Source organism: Myotis brandtii, unplaced genomic scaffold (genome assembly GCF_000412655.1).
Source record: "Myotis brandtii unplaced genomic scaffold, ASM41265v1 scaffold126, whole genome shotgun sequence".
NCBI lineage: Eukaryota > Metazoa > Chordata > Mammalia > Chiroptera > Vespertilionidae > Myotis > Myotis brandtii.
Genome location: NW_005354425.1, coordinates 1,079,368 through 1,104,332, shown reverse-complemented (window position 1 = coordinate 1,104,332; position 24,965 = coordinate 1,079,368). Strand labels below are relative to the sequence as shown.

At 36.8% G+C, this 24,965-nt stretch overlaps 1 protein-coding gene across 1 annotated transcript in view; it reads left to right on the top strand.

Moving 5' to 3' along the window:
* Positions 1 to 13,304, top strand: part of DOCK11 (dedicator of cytokinesis 11) — a 141,734-nt gene extending 128,430 nt beyond the window's left edge. The window contains exons 44-50 of the mRNA XM_014534185.1: positions 1,350 to 1,463; positions 2,002 to 2,148; positions 6,757 to 6,967; positions 7,333 to 7,523; positions 7,932 to 8,032; positions 9,493 to 9,631; positions 12,841 to 13,304. Of these exons, the coding sequence (XP_014389671.1) occupies positions 1,350 to 1,463; positions 2,002 to 2,148; positions 6,757 to 6,967; positions 7,333 to 7,523; positions 7,932 to 8,032; positions 9,493 to 9,631; positions 12,841 to 12,963 (1,026 nt within the window). The 3' untranslated portion in view covers positions 12,964 to 13,304. The remainder of the gene's footprint in view (positions 1 to 1,349; positions 1,464 to 2,001; positions 2,149 to 6,756; positions 6,968 to 7,332; positions 7,524 to 7,931; positions 8,033 to 9,492; positions 9,632 to 12,840) is intronic.
* The last annotated feature ends 11,661 nt before the right edge of the window (positions 13,305 to 24,965 follow it).

Genomic DNA, 24,965 nt, shown 5'->3' with positions numbered 1-24,965 from the left:
TCTCTCTCTCTCTCTCTCTCTCTTCCTCCCTCCCTCCCTTTCCCTTCCTCTCTGAAATCAATAAAAATATATTTTAGAAAAAAGCCATCCTAGTGGGTATGAAGTGGTGTCAGATTGTGGTTTTGATTTGTATTTCCTTAATGACCAATGATTTTGAACATCTTTCTATGTACTAGTTGAGCATTTGTATATCTCCTTTGGAGAAATGTATACTCAAGTCCTTTGCCCATATTTTTTCTTTTATATATAATTTTTATTGTGATATAATTGGCATAACATTATATCAGTTTCAGGGGTACAACATAATGATTCAATATTTGAATTGCAAAGTAATCACCACAATAAGTCCAGTTAACATCCATCACCATGCTGCAGTGAACATGGGAGTGCATGTTTCTTTTCATTCTTCAGATAAATATCCAGAAATGGAATTGCCATATCAGTTGATAGTTCTACTTTCAATTTTTTGAGGAATCTCAATACTGTTTTCCATAGTAATTGCACCAATTTATATTCCTACCAACAGTGCACAGGGAGTTCCCTTTCTCCAAATCCTCGCCAGCATTTATTTCTTGCCTTTTTGATAAGAGCCATTCTAATAGGTGTGAACTGGTATCTCTTTGATTTGCTTTTCCCTAATAATTAGTGATGTTGAGCATCTTTTCATGTACCTGTTGATTTTCCCATTTTAAAAATGGGTTGTTTGTCTTTTTTTTAAATTATGAGAGTTCTTAATATTTTCTGAATCCAAAACCTTTATCAGATTTTAATTTGCAAAAATCTTCTCCCACTCTATAGGTTGTCATTTCACATTCTTGATAATGTTCTTTGCACCACGTGCTTTCCTTTTCTGGGTGTGCAGAAGAACATATTCTTTGAAAGCATCTGTGTACATGTATAAAGGCACGCCTCACTGAGGCTTATACTATTACTTATTTTTGTATCTGTATTTCATCTCCAAAAGTTTTTGCATGAATTGTTTATTCTATCTCTCCACTTAAGGATTCAAGCAAAACATTTTGCTTCTGTTTCAGTTTAAATAATTCAGAAATATCGAAAATAGTAGTAGTCAGTAATAATATAGTATTTTTAAAGTGCATGTTACCATTCAGATGTTAATGAAATAAAGCATGATACTTCAAAATACAGTGTTGTTTGACTGTTTTTAGCTCTATCCTTAGACCTAAAGTTAAGATTTTGTCTAATTGTGATAGTAGAGATGGGGGTGTGAATGACCCTATCAAAACCATTTTGACAAGGAAATGTTTTTTATCCCCTGGGCATTTATCTTAAAGACATTTAATATTTAACCAATAGACAAAGCTAATTTTTATATTCTCATTTTTCAGAAACTTACTCAAGTTTATAGAACTCTTCATGGAGCTTACACAAAAATTCTGGAGGTTATGCACACAAAAAAAAGACTTTTAGGCACTTTCTTCAGAGTTGCTTTTTATGGCCAAGTAAGTATACATTAGTTCATAAAGTTCTTTTTCTTTTTAAATATTCACCTTTACATTATTAGATAACCAGAGCAGCAGTTACTGGCTCTGGAATTCTGTCCAGGTAGAGTGCCTATCACAACCGCAGGAAGCCTCTGTTGTAAGTACAAAGTTCACTGTGGCTCTCATATCTAAACCCATTAGGTCAGAGTCCAGCATATAGCATTTGAATTTTTCTCTCACTTTCATTTTCTGTTAAGCTTCCAAAAGTATATTTTTAATATCTAGTAGTTCAAGCTTTCAAATAAAAAACAGGTAAGTATGCTGGAAACTAGAAAAATCTAGTGTGGAAATCTTTAGGCCAATCATGTTCATATGACTGTGAATTTGAAAATGCTCATTTATCTGAAGTTAAAAGGGGGAATATATGGACGTGGATTTCAGTACTTTTATTTCAAATGGATTTCAAATGCATTATTAGTAGCCATTTAGTAGGTTTTCTTTAAATGCTATTTGCTCATACAATTTATAAATGATTATATGTTTAACTTTACAACAGTCTTTTTTTGAAGAAGAAGATGGAAAGGAGTACATCTACAAAGAGCCAAAGCTCACAGGCCTCTCAGAGATTTCCCTGAGACTTGTTAAACTTTATGGTGAAAAATTTGGTACAGAGAATGTGAAAATAATTCAGGATTCAGACAAGGTAACTATACCCTACATTGTGAAATCATTATTTGGTAGTTCCAAGCATGGTATATTGCTCCTGACTTTTTTTTATATTAGCTGATGGAGGAGAAGCATGGAAATAGAATCTTTCCAGATAGTGAAAGGACAGGGGCTTTGGAGTCAGAGAGAGCAGGATCCAAATCTCCATTCTCTGTCACTTGCTGGCTGTGTGACCATGGGGAAGTTACTTAACCTCTCTGTGCCTTATTTTTCTCAGTAAAATTGAGATAATAATAGTGCCTTTGCTCTGGCTTGTGTAGTTCAGTTGGTTGGAGTGTCATCCCATACACAGAAAGGTCACGGGTTCGATTCCCAGTCAGGGAACATACACAGGTTGTAGGTTCAATCTCCAGTCAGGGTGCTTATGGGAGGCAACTGATCGATGTGTCTTTCTTCCCTCCTCCCTCTCTCCCTCTCTCTCATATCAATAAAAAGCATGTCCTCTGTTGAGGATTAAAATAATAGTAATTAGTGCCTTCCTCATGGAGTTTTATATGGATTAAATGAGTAAATATATGGAAAGTGATTAGAGTTTCTGGTACATAAAAAACATTCATTAATAATAATAGAAGCCAGCATGCTTAATAAAGGTTAGCTATTATTGTGATTGCTGTTGCTCATCATGATTCTCAATGTTATACTTAATGATTAAAATCATCTCAAGGCACACATTTTATTCTAAAGATATCCTTAGTTCAGTAGTTACATTTATAATGAAGTGGGTTTAGGAGAGATACCTTGGGTCTTATTCTAAAGAATAAGGCCCTTCCAAGGCAGGATGAGAAAAGTTCCACCAAGAGAGGCCCTTAGGTCCCTATAGACAGAATTTCAGGAAAGCATAGCACAAATTTCTGACCATCCTTAATTACCATGGGAGTGCCCAGGAACAGAGCTGATTTTTTTAAATTTAAATTCTTTATTGTTTAAAGTATTACATATATCTCCTTTTTCCCCCATTGACCTCTCCCCGGCCGCTCCCACCCCCAGCACATGCCCTCACCCCCCTACTGTCTGTGTCCATTGGTTATGCTTATATGCATGCATACAAGTCCTTTGATTGATCTCTACTCTCCCCCTCCCCTCCTTCCCTCTGAGGTTTGATGGTCTGTTCAATGCTTCTCTGTCTCTGGATCTATTTTTGTTCATCAGTTTATGTTGTTCATTATATTCCACAAATGAGTGAGATCATGTGATATTTATCTTTCTCTGACTGGCTTATTTCGATTAGCATAATGCTCTCCAGGTCCATCCATGCTGTTGCAAATGGTAAGAATTCGTTCTTTTTTACAGCAGTGTAGTATTCCATTGTGTAGACGTACCACTGTTTTTAAATCTACTTATCTGCTGATGGGCACTTAGGCTGTTTCCAAACCCTAGCTATTGTAAATTGTGCTGCTGTGAACATAGGGGTACATATATTATTTCTGATTGGTGTTTCTGATTTCTTATGATATATTCCTAGAAGTGGGATTACTGCGTCAAATGGGAATTCCCTTTTTAATTTTTTGAGGAAATTCCATACTTTTTGCCACAGTGAGCTGATTTTTAAGGTAGAAAGGACCTATACAGTTAGGATCTGTAGGCCACAGCAGTATTTCCCGATGGACATGGTGCTTTGCAAAGCACTTAACAGCTAATAGGCAGCATTGCCAGAGTGCAAAGCCCATGGCAATGGTGGAGACTTCACTGCCCACTGTGAAAATCATCTCTTCACTTTGTAGATTTACCTACATCTCTTTAACTTTAGACATATAAAAATAGATTTACTGGTAGGTCCAAAATTCATTAATATTTGGCAGGACCTCCTTGCTTCTTTCCTTACTAGTTTTAACTATTTTGTGTTTTATTGCATTAAGAGAGCAGAAGATTTTTATCTCCTTGTAGCCAGATAGTCTTAGGTTTGCCACCACACTACTGATACTATAAATGGGGAATTAATGGAAAGCCAGGCTTGCTAAACAGCATACAGTTTTCTATTTTATTCTGCCTCTGAAAACCTGGACAACATGTGCTAATGACAAACCACCATCAGGTGCCTGGACTCCTGACATTATTTGTATGCACAATATTTTAGTCATTCCCCATAGGAAACAGATATAATAAGAAGTTGCTGCTTTTAACATCCTTATTTCTTAATGTGTGAGAGTAAAAATTAAAAAACACTCTTTTACTTTGCCAAAGAACAAAATGTACTTAAGAGTACAGACAGTGTAAAGAGCAGTTCAGTAATATATCCCAATATTTTAAACTGTATGTTTCCTTGGACCCAACAGTTGCACATTTAAAATTTTATTTTGTAGATGTACATACATTAAGATGTATGTTTAAAGTTATTTATTGCTGCAAAGTTTATATAGCAAAAACCTGAAAGCAGTCTAAATGTCCATATGGCTAAAGAAATGGTGGTATTACCCACAGAATGGATATTAAGGTGTTAAGAGTTTCATATCAATACTTAGAAATCTACCAAGATATATTGCTTAGGAGGAAAAAAGATGAGGTGCAGGTTGTATAGATAGTATGATCACATTTGTGTAAAAACTTATTCACATATACTCACTTGTATAAGCTATGCTTAGGAAATTTCTGGAACAATACATATAAAATTGTTAACCATGGTTAGCCCTGAGGAGAGGAACTAGAGTCTTACCTGGGAAGAAAGATGTTTTTTACTTTTCATATACTCCCTTGTGTACTATTGGAATGATTTATCACACATAATTCACTTTATAAAGTTAAAATCAGGCGTGGCCTTTTTTATTTTGCTTCTGTATTTTGTCTTAGCCAGATAATTAACTATCTCCTGATGGCTCTCTGGAGAGATCTAGCTTCTTAATGGGAGATAAAAGAAGGTTAAGGTTTCTGGAAATAGGCTTTTAGGTTTTTATGTAAGAGCAAGTAGAATAGATTTGGAGAAGTTAAAAGATGGTAAGAAACTTTCTATCCCCTGTCCATCCTGTATATGTGGAGGGAAAAAGAGTTACAGAGACTATTTCTTAGAAGGTTTCTGTTGTTTGTTTGATATTTTGCTTCCTACACTAAACACAAAAAGGCCTGACTATCATAAAATGTAAGATATTGGCAATGGCACAAGTCAATGTTAGTTGGCTTAAACACGGAAAGAGGGTCCTGGGCACCATCTGGAGCAGTGGTCGCCAACTGGTAATCCGTGGATCACTGGTGGTCTATGATGTCTGAAAGGTTGGCAACTGCTGATCTGGAGTACATCTATAATAATAAAAGGGTAATATGCTACTTAGACTGGACGTCTTCTGGACGTCATTCTGGACGTCCTTCCTGACGAAGCTGGGGCCCAGGCGAAGCCAGCTGGGGAAAGGAAGGCCTATTCTTGCACAGATTTTCATGCATCGGGCTTCCAGTAAAATATATTGTGTTAACCATTTTTAAGTGTATAGTTCAATGATATTAACTTACTTCACATTGTTGTGCAGCCATTACCACTCACCATCTTCAAAGGAATTTTCATCTTGTGGAATATTCTTCCTTTTTAAGGCTGAATAATATTCCAGTGTGTGTGTGTGTGTGTGTGTGTGTGTGTGTGTGACATTTTGTTTATCCATGTGTTGGTGGGCACTTGGGTTGCTTTCATGTTTTTGCTGTTGTGAATAATGCTGTTTGGGAACATGTGCACAGCTGCCTGACATGGGGCTGAGGTGAGGTGTATGAGTAGCTGCCATTGTGCCAAGAGCTGGAACTGATCAAAATAAAAATCACCTGCAATTTTCTGTTTAAGTCTTCCCCCAGAAGTTGAAAATCTTCAACAGACTAGAGAGTTCCCAAATAGTTTCATGAGACAGATTCTGCCAATGTAACTGTTGTCTAGGTAGGAAGGTAGATTTCTGAAGCTCTGTCATCTCAGAGTCCTCTCTCTAGTACAGTGGTTCTCAACCTTCCTAATATGTTGTGGTGACCCCCAACCATAAAATTATTTTCGTTGCTACTTCATAACTGTAATTTTGCTACTGTTATGAATCGTAATGTAAATATCTGATATGCAGAATGTATTTTCCTTGTTACAAATTGAACATAAAGCATAGTGATCAATCACAAAAACAATATATAATTATATATGTGTTTTCCGATGGTCTTAGGCGACCCCTGTGAAAGGGTCATTGGACCCCCAAAGGGGTCGAGACCCACAGGTTGAGAACCGCTACTCTAATACATGTTTATTGAGGCGGAATTCAAATATACAATTAACCATTTTAATATATTTTTAAGGATTCAGATTATAAAACAATTATCTCAGTTTTGTAAATATATGTGCATAGGGAAAAGATTGGAAGGAAATGTATGAATATGTAAATGATGGTCACTACTGAGTGGTAGGATTATAGTTTTTATCTTCTTCCTACATTTCTGTAATCTACAAATAGGTTTCTGTATCTTATATATAGAAGGAAATGATCCCTAAAAAAGAACAAAGACCTCCTCCAGGTATCTGTTCAATTGGGAACACGGTCATAGTGGCAATGTACCTCAATTGATCTCAAAAGAGTTAGTAGCTTACCTGTACCCCCTTTCCCATTTTATTCAATAAAAACCAGAACTTTCTTATTTATAGGTAAATGCCAAAGAGCTTGATCCAAAATATGCTCATATCCAAGTCACTTATGTGAAGCCCTACTTTGATGACAAAGAACTCACAGAAAGAAAGACTGAGTTTGAAAGAAACCATAATATCAACAAATTTGTTTTTGAGGCTCCTTATACATTATCCGGCAAAAAGCAAGGCTGCATAGAAGAACAGTGCAAACGTCGTACAATCCTGACTAGTAAGTAGGACTTTGCATATGACTTGTTTGACTTGGTCCTTTGAAATAAACACAGATAGCAGCTGGCCAGCCAGAAAATGTAACTGAAATTTTAATCATTCATTGTTCTGCTGTTAAGTCACTGGCTTGCACAAACAGGTATGTGCTAAATCAGTTTTCCTGTATGTAAATCGTGATTGCCCTGAAGTGTCTCATAAAGATAATTTCTTTCTCAATACTGAAGTAATAAGGTTCTCTATGGTACCCTACGGTATTGTCTAGAGAAGGCCTGGGGAAAATTAAGCACAGTGGATTTTTAAAAATTAATTTGACTGTTTGAACAAATTACTTTTTGAGACAGTAAATCAATCTTAATATTTTAATAGCTTCAAACTCGTTTCCATATGTGAAGAAGAGGATCCCTATAAACTATGAACAGCAGATTAATTTAAAGCCAATTGATGTTGCTACTGATGAAATAAAAGATAAAACTGCAGAGCTGCAAAAACTTTGCTCTTCTGCTGATGTGGACATGATTCAGCTCCAACTGAAACTGCAGGGCTGTGTTTCAGTGCAGGTATGTTGGTTGTCAAACACGTATTAGATGTTTCTTGATGTTTTCTTGCTTTCCTAAGTGGTATAGTCTTATTGAATGCAAACACCTTTGCATTAATTTTGATCAACTCAATACAGAAATTATGTTCAATTCGAATAAATGTTGTGTTATGTAAGAGAACTTTAACATAAATTCCTCTGACAATAGCCAAATTCCATATTTACATATCAGAAATCATTAACTAATTTATTAGAATATCATCTTTGCAGATTATTTGCTTTAGTTAATCATTTTTCAAATAAGCTTACAGTAAGAATAGTAAATACGTTTCTCATATGCAGATTTTTAATGTATTTGGGTATTTATTTTTAAGAGAAATGCAAAAATTTACATTCTGACAACTCTCATTTTTCTTCTTCTGTAATCTAGGTAAATGCTGGTCCATTAGCATATGCAAGAGCTTTCTTAAATGACAGTCAAGCTAGCAAGTATCCATCTAAGAAAGTCAGTGAGTTGAAAGATATGTTTAGGTAAGTGCTTTGTAGTTTTCACTATTCTTGTACTCCATTTTCTTCTTAAAAGAAACCAAAATATTCACCAAATAATATCTGTCCAGAAAAAGCCATTCTCTGTTCTCTTTTACAATATTTAAGTGACCTCCTAATGGTAATTACAGAGTAAATGCGGGATCTCTTTCTTGCTGCAGGACATTAATGCCCTAGTGATGCAAGAGATTAAATAAACCAACTTACTTTATTGCTTTGGATGTTGTGACACAAACACAAGCCTAAATTCATTACGCAGTTTCCTCCTTTGCCCCACCGACCTCATGCCACAGCATTTCTGACCATTTAGGGTAGGAATAAAAGTGGAACTGGAAGGATTGGAGAGGCTTGCCTCCTGTCCTATGTCCTTAGTTCCACTTGAATTCTGCCAGTCTCGCACATGTAATAGCTTGTCTTGAGTGAGCATCACTGTAAGCCAGTGGTTCTCAACCTTGGCTGCACATTAGATTCACCTGGGAATCTTTTTAAAATCCTGATTTCTGGTCCTCATCCTCCGGAAATTCTGTTTCTTTGTTACTAATGTTGTGGCCCCACCCCATAACAAAGAAACAGAATTTCTGGAGGATGAGGACCAGAAATCAGGATTTTAAAAAGATTCCCAGGTGATTCTAATGTGCAGCCAAGGTTGAGAACCACTGCTGTAAGCTAAGGAATGTTTGAAGCTATTTAATATATGAAAAGAGTTTACATTCAGAATAAGAGAGACAGTTGAGTAAAGTAGACTAAAGTTACACATTCATTTGCTCCCAACTTATTTCATTTACTTTTCCTGTGTGTCACCAGCTGTTCTGGGTTGCAGAGTAACCAGTAGTCATTCATTCACCAGTATTTGTTAGGGCTTGGCATGTACAAAAATATTCTACTAGTTGCTATGACAGGAATAAAAAACAAATGAGCAATGAAGTACTTTGTCTCCTAAGACCTACACTCTAATTATGGATATTAAACATAAATACACGAAATAATGGAAAAGTACTTTTATGGTAAGTCATCAACTTTGCCCCCATTCTTACGAATTCGGGGCAAATACTTCATACCAATAGCACCCAACACTGTCCTGGGTACATAGTGAGCCTCAAATAAAGTATTTTTGAATGAATGACTCATTATCTACAGATACAAATTAGTGTTAGCACAAATGTAGTTGATATAATATCAAGTAAATGACTGAGCGAGTAGGCTTACTAAGGGTTATATGTTTTGAACCAGGTTTTAAAGGACATTAGAAACTTGAGAGAAAAGATAGAAAACAAATGAAAGGGCATTTCAAATAGGATGTGGCATTAGCAAAGGCACAGTGAGAAATTATAGGATTCTAATCTTAGAGGCAAGAAAGCCATAGTTAAAGTTAATATCAAAATGATTATCAATGAGACTTTCTGGGAGTAAATAACAAAACCTTTATCTTTGATCTTCACGCACAGGAAATTCATACAAGCATGCAGCATTGCACTTGAACTAAATGAGCGGCTAATTAAAGAGGATCAAATTGAGTACCATGAAGGCCTAAAGTCAAATTTCAGAGAAATGGTGAAAGAATTGTCTGACATTATCCACGAGCAGGTAAGTTTTAGGGTGGTTGAACATGACAAGATCTTGGATCCTTAAGTGTTACTTAACAAAATCTGTTCAAAATGTATTACCTTGAAATTATTCAGTCTGTATTTTAAAATTTGCTCATATTGTTAATCATTTAAATGACATAATGCAAATAAAATTTGAAGCAGTTATCTGAGGCAGTTGCTAAAGCAATTATCAGAAATAAACCATATTGTTCTCTGTGTCACAATGCCATTCGAAGTGACTAGCTGAACAAGTCTGCATCATTCTACTGTAAACATGGATGAGTCTCTATAGAAGGGTCCTAAAGAAGTTAATGATTGGCTCAATAGCCAAATCCCTAAATGAATATCCCTATTGTGGCTGTAAGAAACTAGATACTGTTATTTAGGTGAGATCCTGAGTGATTTCCAAAATTTGGAAATTGTCTTAATACCCATACAGCCTGCAAAACTCCCTATTTTTATAAAACTTATTAGCATTTTAATCTATGAGTGTTAATGACAATTATAGCTAACTTAGTAAAACCCAACCTGAAAAGTATAGAAGCGAAGATCCATTCAGCACTTAGAGCCAAATTATGCCATTAAAGTACAACCATTTAGATAACACATTCTTAAAGCTGGTTCCAGAAAGGAGACCAACATCTGTCCTGCTGTCTGTATTTCAGTGATTGCTTGAAGGCACTCACCCGTGTGAGACTGCCACACAAAGGGTGTACTTACAAACAGGCTGACAGTGGTTAGCACCCAAAGAACTGTGGGATGATGGGGAAAAGAAGAATTTTTCTAGGAAAACAACTAGTTGACTTTAAATCAAGCTCTACTCCGCTGAATTTATTTTGTCTGCTTTTTCTAAGGAAGAGCAATAGGGAATTTAGTTACTATTAGCCTAAGGCTGCATTGAGTGACCAGAAGTCTAACTTTCTAACCATTGTCATCGCAGTATAGAGAATCCAGTCAACCAGACTTTCATCATCCCATCTTTAAATGACCAGTTGGTTGTCCCAGTCTCCTACTCGCCCTTCTCTATAGCTGGGAATCTTATTGGCTTAAGGAATCTGGAATCAGTGTTATTTTTCTTCTTTTTCTATCTTTACTTCTGTTAGCTCCCTTAGGAATGAGTGCATACTGTTCCAAGGCATCCCTTTGCTGCTCAGTTTTCATAGGCTCTTTTTTGTCTCTTTCTCAAAGCAGCCAGGTGATCAAAACTAGAAAAGTAGGGAACCATTTCCCTTTCTTTATTGTCTCTCTCTCTCTCAAGCTCAGTCCATCAGAGGGGGTATGCCTTTCTTTACCATCACTTTTCTGAGGTATACTTTTATCAAATAGATGACATAATTTATTCCTAGAAACTGTCCAGTCTATGGGTTTCTGTTCTTCATAATCCTTAGGGAAATAAACAGCAAAAGTTCCTTTTTCACAGAAGATATAAAATAATTATACATGTTATTTTAAGCCAATGTGTATATATTAAAATTGTTTAATTTGCATGCAGCTGCATGACCTAGCTGCATGAACTCTGTTATTCAAATTGAAAACAAATTATTCAATTTACTGCTATGACTGTGATCCAGATATTTAGAGCAGTCATTTTATAGTTTTTTTTTCTTGAACCATAGATTTTACAAATCTGCTCTTATATTTTCCACCTGTCTCATTTAATTCCCATAAATCATGACTATTTTATTTAGTTGTAGAGACCAATATTTTAGACCCTGGATATTATATATTGTTAGCTAACCAAGAAAAATCTTGGTTTCTATTGGTTTATATTTATGCAAGCTCTCTTGTCATAATATATCATATTCGAATGTGCCTTACTTGGGGCAAACATTGACTTTATAGTGATTTTTTTGTAAATCAATATTTTTATTAGATTCTCACATAAAAGAGAGCTCCTTTTCAGTCATATACATTGAGACATTGTTTCCCAAAGGAAAATATAATACAAAATTTAAAAATGTAAATGTGTATTGAAATATGATTTATTTTGTTGAGTTTGATAAATGAGTACTTAACAAAAACATATAGCCTGGCTTTTCTTTTCAATATAATCTGTCACAGTATACCAAAATATACAGTCCTTTTAAAAAGAAGTTTAAAAACTTATTGAAGCTGTTGACTTTTTCAAAGGGACTTATATTGTCTTAAAACTATTAATTACAGATTTCTTAGAGTTTGTGGTGGCCATTGTAGTGTCTGTTCGGTATGTTTTATTTTCTTTACAATGAGTTGCCCATTTCACTGGTCAGATCTGAAAGGTATGGACAGTTAGTCATCTCTTAAAACTCTATATGCTTTCAGACTCGTGTCATGAATGATGATTGTTGTAAAGAGGAATTGTCTCTTACAGATTTTATATAAGACATGATTTATAGCAACATAAGTGATATGATGCATTACTGCCACCATAGACCAATTTGCAGGATTAATACTCAAGTTTCAGAGCTAACTTGAGAGAACCAAGTATTGAAAACTTGAAACCTAAGTTGGGATGGTATAATGAAGATGTTGGAAGTTATATGTGTGCTATTCTTTTATTTCATCTAATCTAAACATAAGATCTCTGTTGCTTTTGATCACACAAAATAGATCATTTAAAAATATGTATACTAATATGACTATATGTGTTTATATATTTATGGGCTATGAAATATATTTTATGACATTCTTCATTTCCATAAAAGTCTTTTGTATCAATTAGCTTATATAATTATAGTGTGTGCTTTGAAATATGCACCATGACACTTCTCTTCACTTAATATTACTTCCCAAATCTCCAGGGAAGGTGCATGGGTATCAGCATGTTTGTAAAGCCCCACAGGTGATCCTGAGAACCACTGTGTTAGAAGATGGTCCATAAACTCATGTCAAAGAGTCCACTGTTTAGAGATCTTATTATGACTGTGTGTTAGAAAAATATTTTAAAGATTATATTACCTCTCACTTCTTACTGAATTTTGCAGTTTACAGTCTTTTGTTTTTCTTAATGAATAACCAGATCTTTTCTGCTTTTTTGCTATGCTGCCTTTGTAATACAGCTTTGAAGACTTAAGTCGGTAATGTTATTTTTTGCTCTTTGCTTGATGTCATTTTAAATAGCTAAGTGTCATTGATAAATTGAAATATGCCTGTAATTTCATATACACATACTTTTTTGGCAGTGGCTGTTTTGCTTCATTATAAACATGCATATTTCCTTTGTTTTAGATAATACAAGAAGACACAATGCATTCTCCCTGGATGAACGACACATTACATGTATTTTGTGCAATTAGTGGTACATCGAGTGACAGAGGTTATGGTTCCCCAAGATACGCTGCTGAAATATGAGGACCCACAGATGTAAAGTGAGGACGAGACTGAACTTTCTCAGGAATATTTGGAGCTGTGCAAATGTTAAAATTTAAAGATTTGATATACATGGAGTGTTCCCTTCTGACACCAAAATTTTCATGCTTTCAAACAGGGTGCTTACATATTTGTAAATATTTAAGCAACGTGGAAGTGCCTGGAAAATTGCACCCCTGTGCTTAGTTTGTACTTTTTTTAGGTAAATCTATATACTGAGAAATAGAGCTCAAAAACATAAATCCAAATTGCTTAATTATTGCTTAAAATAATAATGGTACTATGTAAAATTGTATAACAGAACACAATAAAAGGTAAAACTTGTAATTCAAAGTGAAGAAAATAATACTTTGAACTTAGCATTTTTCTTGACAGGAAGCTCAATTCATTATACTGATCCTTAGAGGAAGAAATGATCGAACTTCCATAAGACATGGGTATTTCCGATTGGGGAGATAATTTGAAATCTTGCCTACTGGTAGTCAAGGCTGGGCTAGAAGAGACAAAAGCATTATTTGATAAGGAAAATTTCACAAAGAAAGCACATACATAAAAAATACCAAGATTGCTGTTCCTTCGAGTCTTTTTGAAATATATTTTTATTGATTTTAGAGAGGAAGGGAAAGGGAGAGAGAGATGGAAACATCAATGATGAGAGAGAATTTCCCTAGCGAGTTTGGCTCAGTGAATAGAGCCTCAGCCTGTGGACTGAAGGGTCTTGGGTTTGATTCCAGTCAAGGGCATGTACCTCAGTTGCCTCCCCAGCCCCAGTCTGGGTGCCTACAGGAGGCAACCAATTGATGTGTCTCTCTCACATCAATGTTTCTCTCTCTCCCCCTCCCACTTTCTCTAAAAAAAATTGATGAGAGAGAATCATTGATTGGCTGCCTCCTTCATCCCCCCCACCCCCTTCCTTAAAGTTTTGACCTGATGATGCCAAGTAGTCAAGTTGGTCTCTTCCAACACACAAGACAAGGGATTCCTATGTGGCATGGGTTTCCCTAGCAAGTGGCATTTGTTGCCAGAACTTTATCATCTGAGGCTATCCATAAAGCTAAACAAAACATTTCTGAGAAATTTCAGTCAGTACATACTATGCAACTTCAAAGCTTTAGCAGCGGAGTCTGAGGTAGGAATTTGTAATGATTATTTTCTTCAGTTTACAAGGTTAGGAAGTATTTTGATAGAACTTGATGGTTGCAGCATTTCTTGGGTCAATGTACATAACCACTGCAGACTTAGCAACTGCGAGTTAGGGATTACATTTCTAATAATGAAGAAATCTCAGACTACCTAAATAAATCAGGAAAAACCAAGATGTGAAGAACTTTTTTAGCTTGAATTATCCATATAATTTTGGCTGCCTTTCATGTAAATTTTAAGTGTTAGACTTATTTTTCTTATGTAGATTAGCCTATTTTACAGACACACACACAAAAAACAGACACTGAAATATAAATGGATTGTATGGAGCCTTGGCTTTTTAAATACTTCGTGATCAAGTAAATCTTTGAGATTATGCATCTGACTTGGCCATTTTTATTTTTTATTTTCAATTACAGTTGACGTACACTATTATATTAGTTTCAGGTGTATATCCCAGTGATTAGACATTACATAACTTTAGTGATCATTTCAATAAATCTTATACCCACATGGCACCATACATAGTTATCAAAATATTATCGACTGTATTTCCTATGCTGTACTTTACATCTCATGACTATTCTGTAACTACCAATTTGTACTTTCGAATACCTTCACCTTTTTCACCATCCCGCCCAAACCCCCTCCCATCTGGCAACTGTCAAAAAGTTCTCTGTATCTATGAGTCTGTTTCTGTTCAGTTTGTTTGATTATTTGGCTTTTTTAGATTCAGTTGTTGATAAATATGTATTGCCATTTTATTATTCATATGTTTGTTCTTTTTTTTCTTCTTAAAGAAAACCCTTTAATATTTCATATCATACTGGTTTAGTGGTGATGAATTCCGTTAGCTTTTCCTTGCCTGGGAAGTTCTTTAGCTATCCTTCCATTCTAAATGATAGGTTTGCTGGGTAGAGTAATCTTGGTTGTAGATCCTTGCTGTTCATCACTTCGAATATTTTGTGCCAATCTCTTCTGGCCTACAAAGTCTCTCTTGAGAAATCAGCTGGCAGTTTTATGGGAGCTACCTTGTAGGTAACTAACTGCTTTCCTCTTGTTGCTTTTAAGATTCTCTGTTTTTGTTTAATCTTTGGCATTGTAATTATAATGTGTCCCAATGTGAGCCATTTTAGGGTCATCTTGTTTTGGACTCTCTGTGCTTCCTAGACTATTTCCTTCACCAGGTTAAGAAGTTTTATATATATTGTTATTGTTAATCCTCACCCGAAGATATTTTACCATTGATCTTTCAGAGAGAATGGAAGAGAGAGGGAAAGACAGAAAGAAACATCAATGTGAGAGAAACACATTGATTGGTTGCCTCCTGCACACACCCCAACCAGGGCCTGCAACCAAGGTACATGCCCTTGACTGGAATCGAACCCAGGACCCTTTGCTCCACAGGCCGATGTTCTGTCCACTGAGCCAAACCAGGTAGGGCTCCATCATTATATCTTTGTTTAGGGTTTTCAAATATTCTGGCAGCCCCATGATGCAAATGTTGGTATGCTTGAAGTTGTCTGCAGGCTCCTTTATACTATCCTCATTATTTTAATTCTTTTTTTCTTTTTGCTGTTCTGATTGGGTGTTTTCCGTTTCCTTATCTTCCAAATCTCAGATTTGATTCTCTGCTTCATATATTCCACTGTTGATTCCCTGTAATGTATTTTCCATTTCAGTTCATGTATTCTTCATTTATGACTGGTTCCTTGCTATGTTTTCTAGTTCCATTTTATGTTTCCTATCTCTTTGTTCATTGAGCATCCTTATAACCAGTGGTGTTTTTTTATAAAAAAAAAAAATCCTCACCTGATGATATGTTTTTATTGCTTTTTTTAGAGTGAGAGGAAGAGAGATAATTCAGTTTCTCCCCATATGTTCCTGGTGCCTTTCTAGCTCTGCCCCCATGCTGGAGCTCAAAGGGAGTGAGTCCAAGTAAGTCTGTCTGTGATTCCTTTAAGAGGAACAACTGGGACTCCAGCAGCCTTAGTCTCACTCAGCCACAATCCCCATAGGTATTTACAGCCAGAAGTTATGGGGACTTCTCTTCCTGGCACTGGAACACTGGTCTGGGGGCCTGGTGTCAGGCTGGGACCCCTCACTTCTCAGTGGTGATGTCTGCAGCTGAGATATCCCTCCTGATTTTTATCTGCCTGTGGGTGTGGGACCAGCCCATTCTGCATCTCTGTCCCTCCTACCAGTCTCAATGTGACTGCTGCTTTCTATCCATAGTTGTCGGATGTCTGTTCAGCTAGATTTCAGGCAGTTCTGAACAATGGTGGTTTTGTCGTTTAGCTGTAATTTTGATAAATTTGTAGAAGAATATGAATACCACATTTACCTACGCTGACATCTTGACCAGAAACCAGTAATCCCTTAGCCATTTTTCTTTACATGTTGTTTTTAAGTTTTCAGGGGCACATGAAATTATTTATTGAAGGCTAATTTTGTATTTTAATAGGGGACTCAAAAATTTCAGTGACAGTTTGTAATTCCTTAATATCTTGACCATGAGTATAAAGGTTTGTTTTAGGCTCTCAGTCTATTCCCATTGATCTACTAGTATATGTCTGTCCTTATGCCAGTATAACATAATCTTGATTACTGTAGCTTTGTAATAAGTTATTAAATTGGGAATTGTGAGTCCTCCAACTTTGTTCTTTTTTTAAAAAAATTGTTTTGGATATTCTGGATTCCTCATATTTCCCTTGCATGAGTTTTAGACTCAGCTTGTCAATTTTTGCAGAAAAAAAAGGTAGCTGGGATTTTGGCAGGCTTTGCTGTGAATAATTCAATTTGAGGAGTATTGCCTTTTTAACAAATTAAGTTTTCCAATCCATGAATGCAGGATTTAAAAATGTATTTAGGTCTTTAATTTCTTTCAGCAATGTTTTGTAGTTTTCAGTGTACAAGTCATGTACTTTGTTAAATTTATTCCTTAGTATTTTATTCTTTTTAATGCTATTATAAATGGAGTTTTTATTTCATTTTCGGATTGTTCATTGCTAGTTTATGGAAATATTGACTTTGTATCCTGAAACCTTGCTAAATTCATTTATTAGCTTTAAGGTTATTTTTGTGTGTGGATTCATGAGCATTTTCTATATAAGATCATGTCATCTGAAAATACAGAGACATTTACTTCTTAATTTCCAATCTTGATTCTTTTTCTTTCATTTTCTTACTTTGAACAGACATCCTTGTCTTGTTACTGATCTTTGGGAGAAAGCTTTCAGTCTTTCCACCTTTAAGTATGTTGTTAGGGGTGGGGTTTTCATAGGTGCCTTTTATCAGATTGAGACAGTTCCCCTCCAATATGATTTGCATCTATTTTCTGATTTGGTTCTCATAGTAACCATATTATTCCTATATGGCATATAGGGAAATAGATGGCACTGGTTAAGAAATGTATTCAATATACACATCAAATTAGAAATGAGACCAAAGTATTCTGACTCACAGTTCATAGTATTTTCAGCTATCCTATATAATAAAAGGGTAATAGGCAAATTGACTGAACAGTGGAATGACCGGTCGCTATGATGCACACTGAGCAGGCAGGTGGGGAGTGGTTAGGGGTGCTCAGGCAGGCAGGCAGGCAGGCGAGCAGTTAGGAGCCAGCAGTCCTGGATTGTGAGAGGGATGTCAGACTGCCGGTTTAGGCCCAATCCTAGGGATTACAAGAGTGCGCAGGCCAGACTGAGGGACCCCCCCCCCCCCCCCCCCCCCCCCGCACGCATTTTGTGCACTGGGCCCCTAGTTTTATATGCTATCCTGTGGTTTGCTGCAATTTCTAGGGAGACCAAAAAAGGTTCAATTCTTCTATGTTTTTACTAAAAAGGTAAACTTCATAAGGGTAGAGTCTGTGATTTTCACCTCTTTTTCTCCAAAACCTAAAAGTGCTTGGCACAGAATAAGTGCTTAAGCAGTCTCAGGGAAATAAAGCCAGTTTAGACAAGCAGATACTCCTGGAGCCTTCACTTTGTACAAGGTAATATGGACAGTATTACAGTGCTCAAAGAAATTGTAAGGTAAAATATAGTCATATAAAAAGAGAATACGGCCCTAGCCAGTTTGGCTCATTGGATAGAGTGTCAGCACATACCTGGGTTGAAGGCTGGATCCCACGTGCATGAGGCAACAAGTGGGTGTGTCTCTTTCACATCTATGCTTTTCTCTCTGTGTCTCTCCCTCTCACTTCCATTATCTAAAAAAAATCAATGGAAAAATATCCTAGGGCGAGGATTAACAGCACAAAGAGAGAGGAGGAGGGGGGGGGGATGGGGAATATAGCCCTAGCCAGTTTTGTTAAGTGGACTGAAAGGTCCTGGGTTTGGCTCTGATCAAGGGCACATACCTCAGTTGCAGGCTGGATCCCCAGCCCAGGTCAGGTTGCGTGTGGGAGGTAACCAATTGATGTGTCTCTCTCACATAGATGCTTCTCTTACTGTCTCTCCTCTCTCCATTCCACTCTCTCTAAAATCAATGGAAAAAATACCCTTGCATGAGGATTAACAAAAAAGAGAATACAAAGAGGTCTACTAATAGTAAATCAGTACGAATGACAAGTGTGTAAGTAGACAGAACCCTTCTAGATGTAGAATAAAAATATTCTCGCAGAGGAGACAGTCATGGACAGAGCCTTGAAGGATGGGTAGGAACTAGCGTGTGTGTGTGTGTGTGTGTGTGTGTGTGTGTGTGTGTGTGTTGAGGAAGCACCTTAGGCAGAGTTTTTAACAGGAAATTAAAAATTAACTTCTTCATTTTGTTATATGAACTGACCACTACTGCATGGACATGCAAAGCAAAAATAATAATAGAATGCATATAAAATCAGGTAACATTCTCTGTCTTGTTTTTCTCAGACTCCCTTATCCTTTGGTCTTAGACTCTAACTGAGTAAATCAGCCTTTTCTTTTTGTCCAGAAAAACTATGCTCAATTTGCTTTGTTTTCCTGGTAGAAAATTTTTCAGGCAACCTCAATTTCTGAGCTATAAGTCTTATTCTTTCTGTATTATAGTATTTTGTAATAACTGCTTCAGTAGATCTCATAGAGTTGAGAATCTTAAAGGTTCTGGACTCCTTATCCTGCATGCTGCCCGCATGTTCCTTTGATAGAAAACAAATGGAAGCTATAATGTGAGCAGGTCATGGCTGCAATCTGGCAATTGCAGACCATTCATCACACATTTATTGATTACTCACTGTGAGCCAGGCATATATAAATCATCAAGGCAGTCAGTATTCAATAGGCAGATATGCAGATAAACTGTTAATAATCTCATAGGTAATTCAAGGGTAGTCTTTTTCAGTCACTGAGTCTTCTGAATGCTATATCCTTGAAGAGAAACATCTTCTGTCTCTTTGAAAGATATAAATAATAGTGCTTAGCCCTGATATACCTGAACATTTAATATTTAGAAGCAAAAGCAGAGCCATTGTAGATGTGGAGTTTTCAATGCAGAGCTGACCAGTTCCTATAGTACTCATGCAGTGAATTATTTCAGAATTTTTCCATGGCATAGCCAGGATTTGAGAGGCCTCCAGAGCCACTGTATCAGTATGATAAAAGTACTGTGCCCTCCTAATCCCAGACTAAAGATAAGCACACAAACTAAAGGGATGAGAGGAAAGGGGGGCTATGTTGACAAAGTTACCCCTAATAGAATAAGTACAATGAAAATGAGAGACTTCTAGGAGGAAACTGTTCTACCACTACCCCAAGTAGTTACAGGGTCATCTGAATACATTTCAGGTCACATGTAAAAGAAATTATTTTCATGGAAATAATTTTGGATATATACAAAGAATATTTGTTTTTGAAAATAAAGTAACCCACCACCACCACTTCCTTTGTTATGGAAACAAAACTCAATCAAAGTTTAGCCATGGAAAGAGAATCTTCAGCCAGGAAAATTCCAGAGCTGTTCCCATTGGTTTAAACATTTTGTGATTTTTTTTCATTTCTCTTTGAATTGCCACCACTGTGATGGCCTCAGGGATTTCATAACTCTGTGCTTCTAGATGAGACTCTTTGGTGGGGATAGGCTAGTTGGCCCCCATATCTCATCTGGGGGCTTTGGCTGCCCTCTAATGCTGACTCTCATTTTGAGAGTTTTGGCATTACTTCTATATAGCACCTAGTCATTAAGTGCACAGACTCTGAAGCTCCACTGGCTGGGTGAGAATCCCAGCTCTGTCATTTACCAAGCTGTGGGACCTTGGGCATATTACTTAACCTCTGTGCCTTCATTTTCTAATCTGCAAAATTGTACATTATTAACATTATTGTGAAAATTCAAGTATGTAACGCATAGAGAACACTACCTGGCACTTACATATAATTGGTAACATCTGTATACTTGTTACCCCAAAGCATAGCAGAATTTTGCTAGCCACCACATCTATGGGAACCATTCCTCCATTCCAGGTGGAAGGGGAGGAGGGAAAATGGACAGGTCGAGGACAGGCCTTGTTACCATTTGATACACCACAGATCACCTCTGGCCTCACTAGATTCACTATATGATGGAGATCTTTGCCCCCATGGAGGGACAGTATTTCCTGTGCAGTATGGGTGCCAGCCAACATACAGAGATACTAGCTGTTAACAACCAGTGCTGCCATACTGGTGCATCCTGGCTAAATATTAGTCCGGTCCCTGTGTCTGTCTTCCTGAACAGAAACCAGTTGTTTATAGGTTCCATACACATCTGAACATTGAGAAGGGGTCCCTTATGCTCCCCATCTGTAGGGTTTCTCTGCTTACTGGCACCTCCTCTGGCTTCCTCTTACTATCTGAATTACCCAGAGTGGTTTTTTATTTAGGATTGAACTGATGGGACTTGCTCCCTCAGTATTCCCTTTATAGAATCTAAGACACAGCCTCCTTCAATTGAGTTTAATTTATACCTTTCATTTGGATTTCAACTGTCAACGCTCACAGATAATTATTTTACAGCTCTCTTAAAATAGATCAGAAAGTTTTTCAGAGTTCCCCTGCCCCATCTCTTGTCCATTTCTCTGTAGCTATAGAAACCCTTTAGGGGAAATATTGCCCAACTAAACCTATTTATAGACATTTCATTCTCTTTAGGTCAGCGGTTCTCAACCTGTGGGTCGAGACCCCTTTGGCGGTCGAACGACCCTTTCACAGGGGTCGCCTAAGACCATCCTGCATATCAGATATTTACATTATGATTCATAACAGTAGCAACATTACAGTTATGAAGTAGCAACGAAAATAATTTTATGGTTGGGTCACAACATGAGGAACTGTATTTAAAGGGCCAGAAGGTTGAGAACCACTGCTTTAGGTGATGGGGATTGGAGTTGAGGTCTACTGTCTCCTTGCATTCTAGTAAAATGCTGACCCCTACCTTCCAGCGCACTAACCCACTCAGTCCTTTCAGTTCCAGGAGCACCTGCATACTCCTGTGCTGGGCACTCTCACCAGGTTCACAATGCCTACTGTCTGGATAAATCAATTTCCACAACCATGACCCATAACTCCAGCCCATCTCACCTAAAGGCATTTTAGCAAGCCTCCACAGCTGTTGCAGATTCAGGGAAACTGACATTCAGTTAGCATCTTACAAACCTGCACTAAGTAAACATCTTGAAGTGAAATTAACTGTAATTTTCCTCTCTCCACCCCAAATCTGGAATTTTTCTCAGAGATAAATACCTCTCCCTCATTCAGATGGCCATGAGCAAATGGGTCTCTGCCCCTGGTCAGCTTTTTCACTGCCTGAGCTGATGCTGGGACAATCCTAAGAAGCCAGCTACCCCACCATCCCACCTCCTCTACCAGGATGTGGCAGAGTTGGGCGGGGGTATCTTGTACTTCCCCTTTCCAGGAGACCAACTGACTAAGACTTTGAATTGCCTAGACCACAACCTTCACCACTGGCACCCGCAAGCTGACCTCACATGCTCTCTCTGGTTATTTGTTTGCTTCATCGTCCCTTAGATCTCAGAGCAATGGTTCTTAATCAGGAGTGATTTTGCTACCACGGGACATTTGGCAATGGGATAGAGGACATCAGTGGGGGAGAGGGGATATCTGTAATAACTTTCAACAAGGAAGAAATTTAAATAAACATAAAACAATGAGAAACCACCACACACCTATTAGAATGGACAAAATCTGGAAAACACAACACCAAATACTGGCAGGGATGTCAAGCAGCAGAAGCTCACATTCATTGCTGGTGGGAATGCAAAATGATACAATCATTTTGGAAGACTGTTTGGCAGTTTCACAAATGAGGCCTACTTTTCCCATGTGATCCAGCAATTGTGCTCTTAGTATTTACTCAAAGGAACTGAAAACTTATGTCCACACAAAAACCTGCACACGGATGTTTACAAGTTTTATTCATCATTGCCAAAACTTGACAGCAATCAAGATGTCCTTTAGTGGATGAATGGATAGATAAACTGTGGTACATCCAGATAGTGGAGTACTATTCAGTGCTAAAAAGAAATGAGCTGTCAAGTCATGAACAGACATGGAAGAGCCTCAGATGCATATTATTGAGTGAAAAAGCCAATCTGAAAAGGCCACATACTGTATGATTCTGGAAAAGGCAAAACTAAAACTATGGAGACAGTAAAAACAGTGATTTCCAAGGATTGTTGGGTGGGAAGGGATGATGAGGTGGAGCACAGAGGACTTTTAGGGCAGTGAAAATAGTCATTATGATACCATAATGAAGGATACATGTCGTCATAGATTCGTCCAAGCCAATAGACTGTACAATACCAGAGTGAACCATAATATAAACTTTGGACTTTGGTGATTATGATGTGTCAATGTAGGTTCATAAATTCTAACAGATGTACCACTCTGGTGGAGAATGTTGACAATGGCAGAGGCTGTGCATGTGTGGAGGCAGGGCTGTATGGGAAGTCTTTGTATCTTCCCCTCAATTTTGCTGTGAACCTTAAACTGCTCTAAAAAAGTCTTAATTTTTTTAATTGGGAATTTATTAATATAGAAACACAGACAGAAGAATGTAATATAACAGATCCAGCTGTATATAAAAATCTACATGTACTACAAATACAGGGTGGGCAAAATAGGTTTACAGTTGTTTGTATGAAAAAAGACATGCAGGTTATTATGATTACAATAGCTTTATTAACTGTTTTGCATACTCACAACTGTAAACATACTTTTGCCAACCCCTGTATTTTATTTATTTTTCTTTTGACTACTTATGTTTTTAATTTAAATTTTATGTCATCAAATGTATTAATTGCTTTTCTTTTTTGACTTCTGGATTCTGAGTCTTTCTTAGAAAGACCTTCCCAACCTCAAGTTTGTACACATAGTTATACATGTTCAATTTGGTTCTTTAAGGGTTTTGTTTTTTACATTTAAATCTCTGATCAACTTGAAATTTATTTTTGTGTAAATAGTAAGGTAGAGATACCTTACATTTCATGCAAATACTTGGCCAATTATTATAACACTATTTATTGAATAATTCCAACACCATTTATTGATTTATTTCTTGAAATGCAATCTTTGTAGTACATATGATAGATTGAGGATAAGTATCCTTAGTATAAAAAGAGCACTGACAAATCAATAAGATTAATTTCCAAGTAGGAAATAGGTAAAGGACATGAATAGGCAATTTGCAGAAATGAAAATATAAATGGTTGATAAACATGAACAAATGTTCAACTTCCTTATTAAAGAAATGCAAATTAAAACAATAATAATCGCCCTAGCCGGTTTGGCTCGGTGGATAAGAGCATCGTCCTGCGGACCAAAGGGTCCTGGGTTCGTTTCCAGACAAGGACAAGTACTTGGTTGCAGGCTCCTCCCCGGCCTGGGCCCTGGTTGGGGCTCATGCAGGAGGCAACCAATCAATGTGTTTCTCTCACATCAGTATTTCTCTCTGTCTTTCCCTCTCTCTTCCACTCTCTAAAAATCAATGGAAAAATATCCTTGGATGAGGATTAAAAATAAATACATACATAATAGTCAATGAGGAATACAGACGAGAGTTTACATATCTACCTGTTACAGAGAAGCTGATAGCAGATTATGCTTGTGCTCTTCTGTGAGACATTTTGCTTCAGGGACAACTATACCTTTCAGAAAACTGGCTATGTTTCCATAGCTTCGTCTTCAGATGGAAAACGGCAATTTCTATTGCTTTTAAGAATATAACCTTCATGACCAAGGAGAAAACTGCTCGACTCATCCCAAATGCTATCCAGATTGCTACAGAGGGTGAAAAACTTTTCTGTCTTTGCCTTATTACATTATGTGGAGAAAATCTGCTTCTGACCTTCAGTGTTGGAAATATAAGCAATTCGTCTTGGAGTTAAGAATATCTAATAGAGATACATTGAATTTCATAGTAGATTCCTGTATACTTAAGTACTTATTGATGATTAACTTTAAATGACTGCTAACATTTTTTGTGCTTTAATAGTTTAAAGAGAACTTTCTCCCATCTTTATAATTTCTTCATTATAAGAAGTAGATAGGGTAAGCATTAGCAAAACATCCTTATTATGTCTAATACCTTAATAATGCTATAATTGTTTTATGTACAATAGCAACTAATAAAAACAAATGATTCTGGTTAACAGAGATTTGGGAAGCATACAAGTAAACACATAATCATTATAATATTTTTTAGGATGCAGTTACATTTAACTGCCATCATTTTTTATCCACCTATAATATCTGCCATTTCTTAGTGGAGATATATGAAGCATCTTTCTATACCCACTTGGAAAATTGATTAGGGCTCTGTGTGTGGCATTAGCTCACGTTATGTATATAATCCTATTGGGAAGAGTTCCTAGT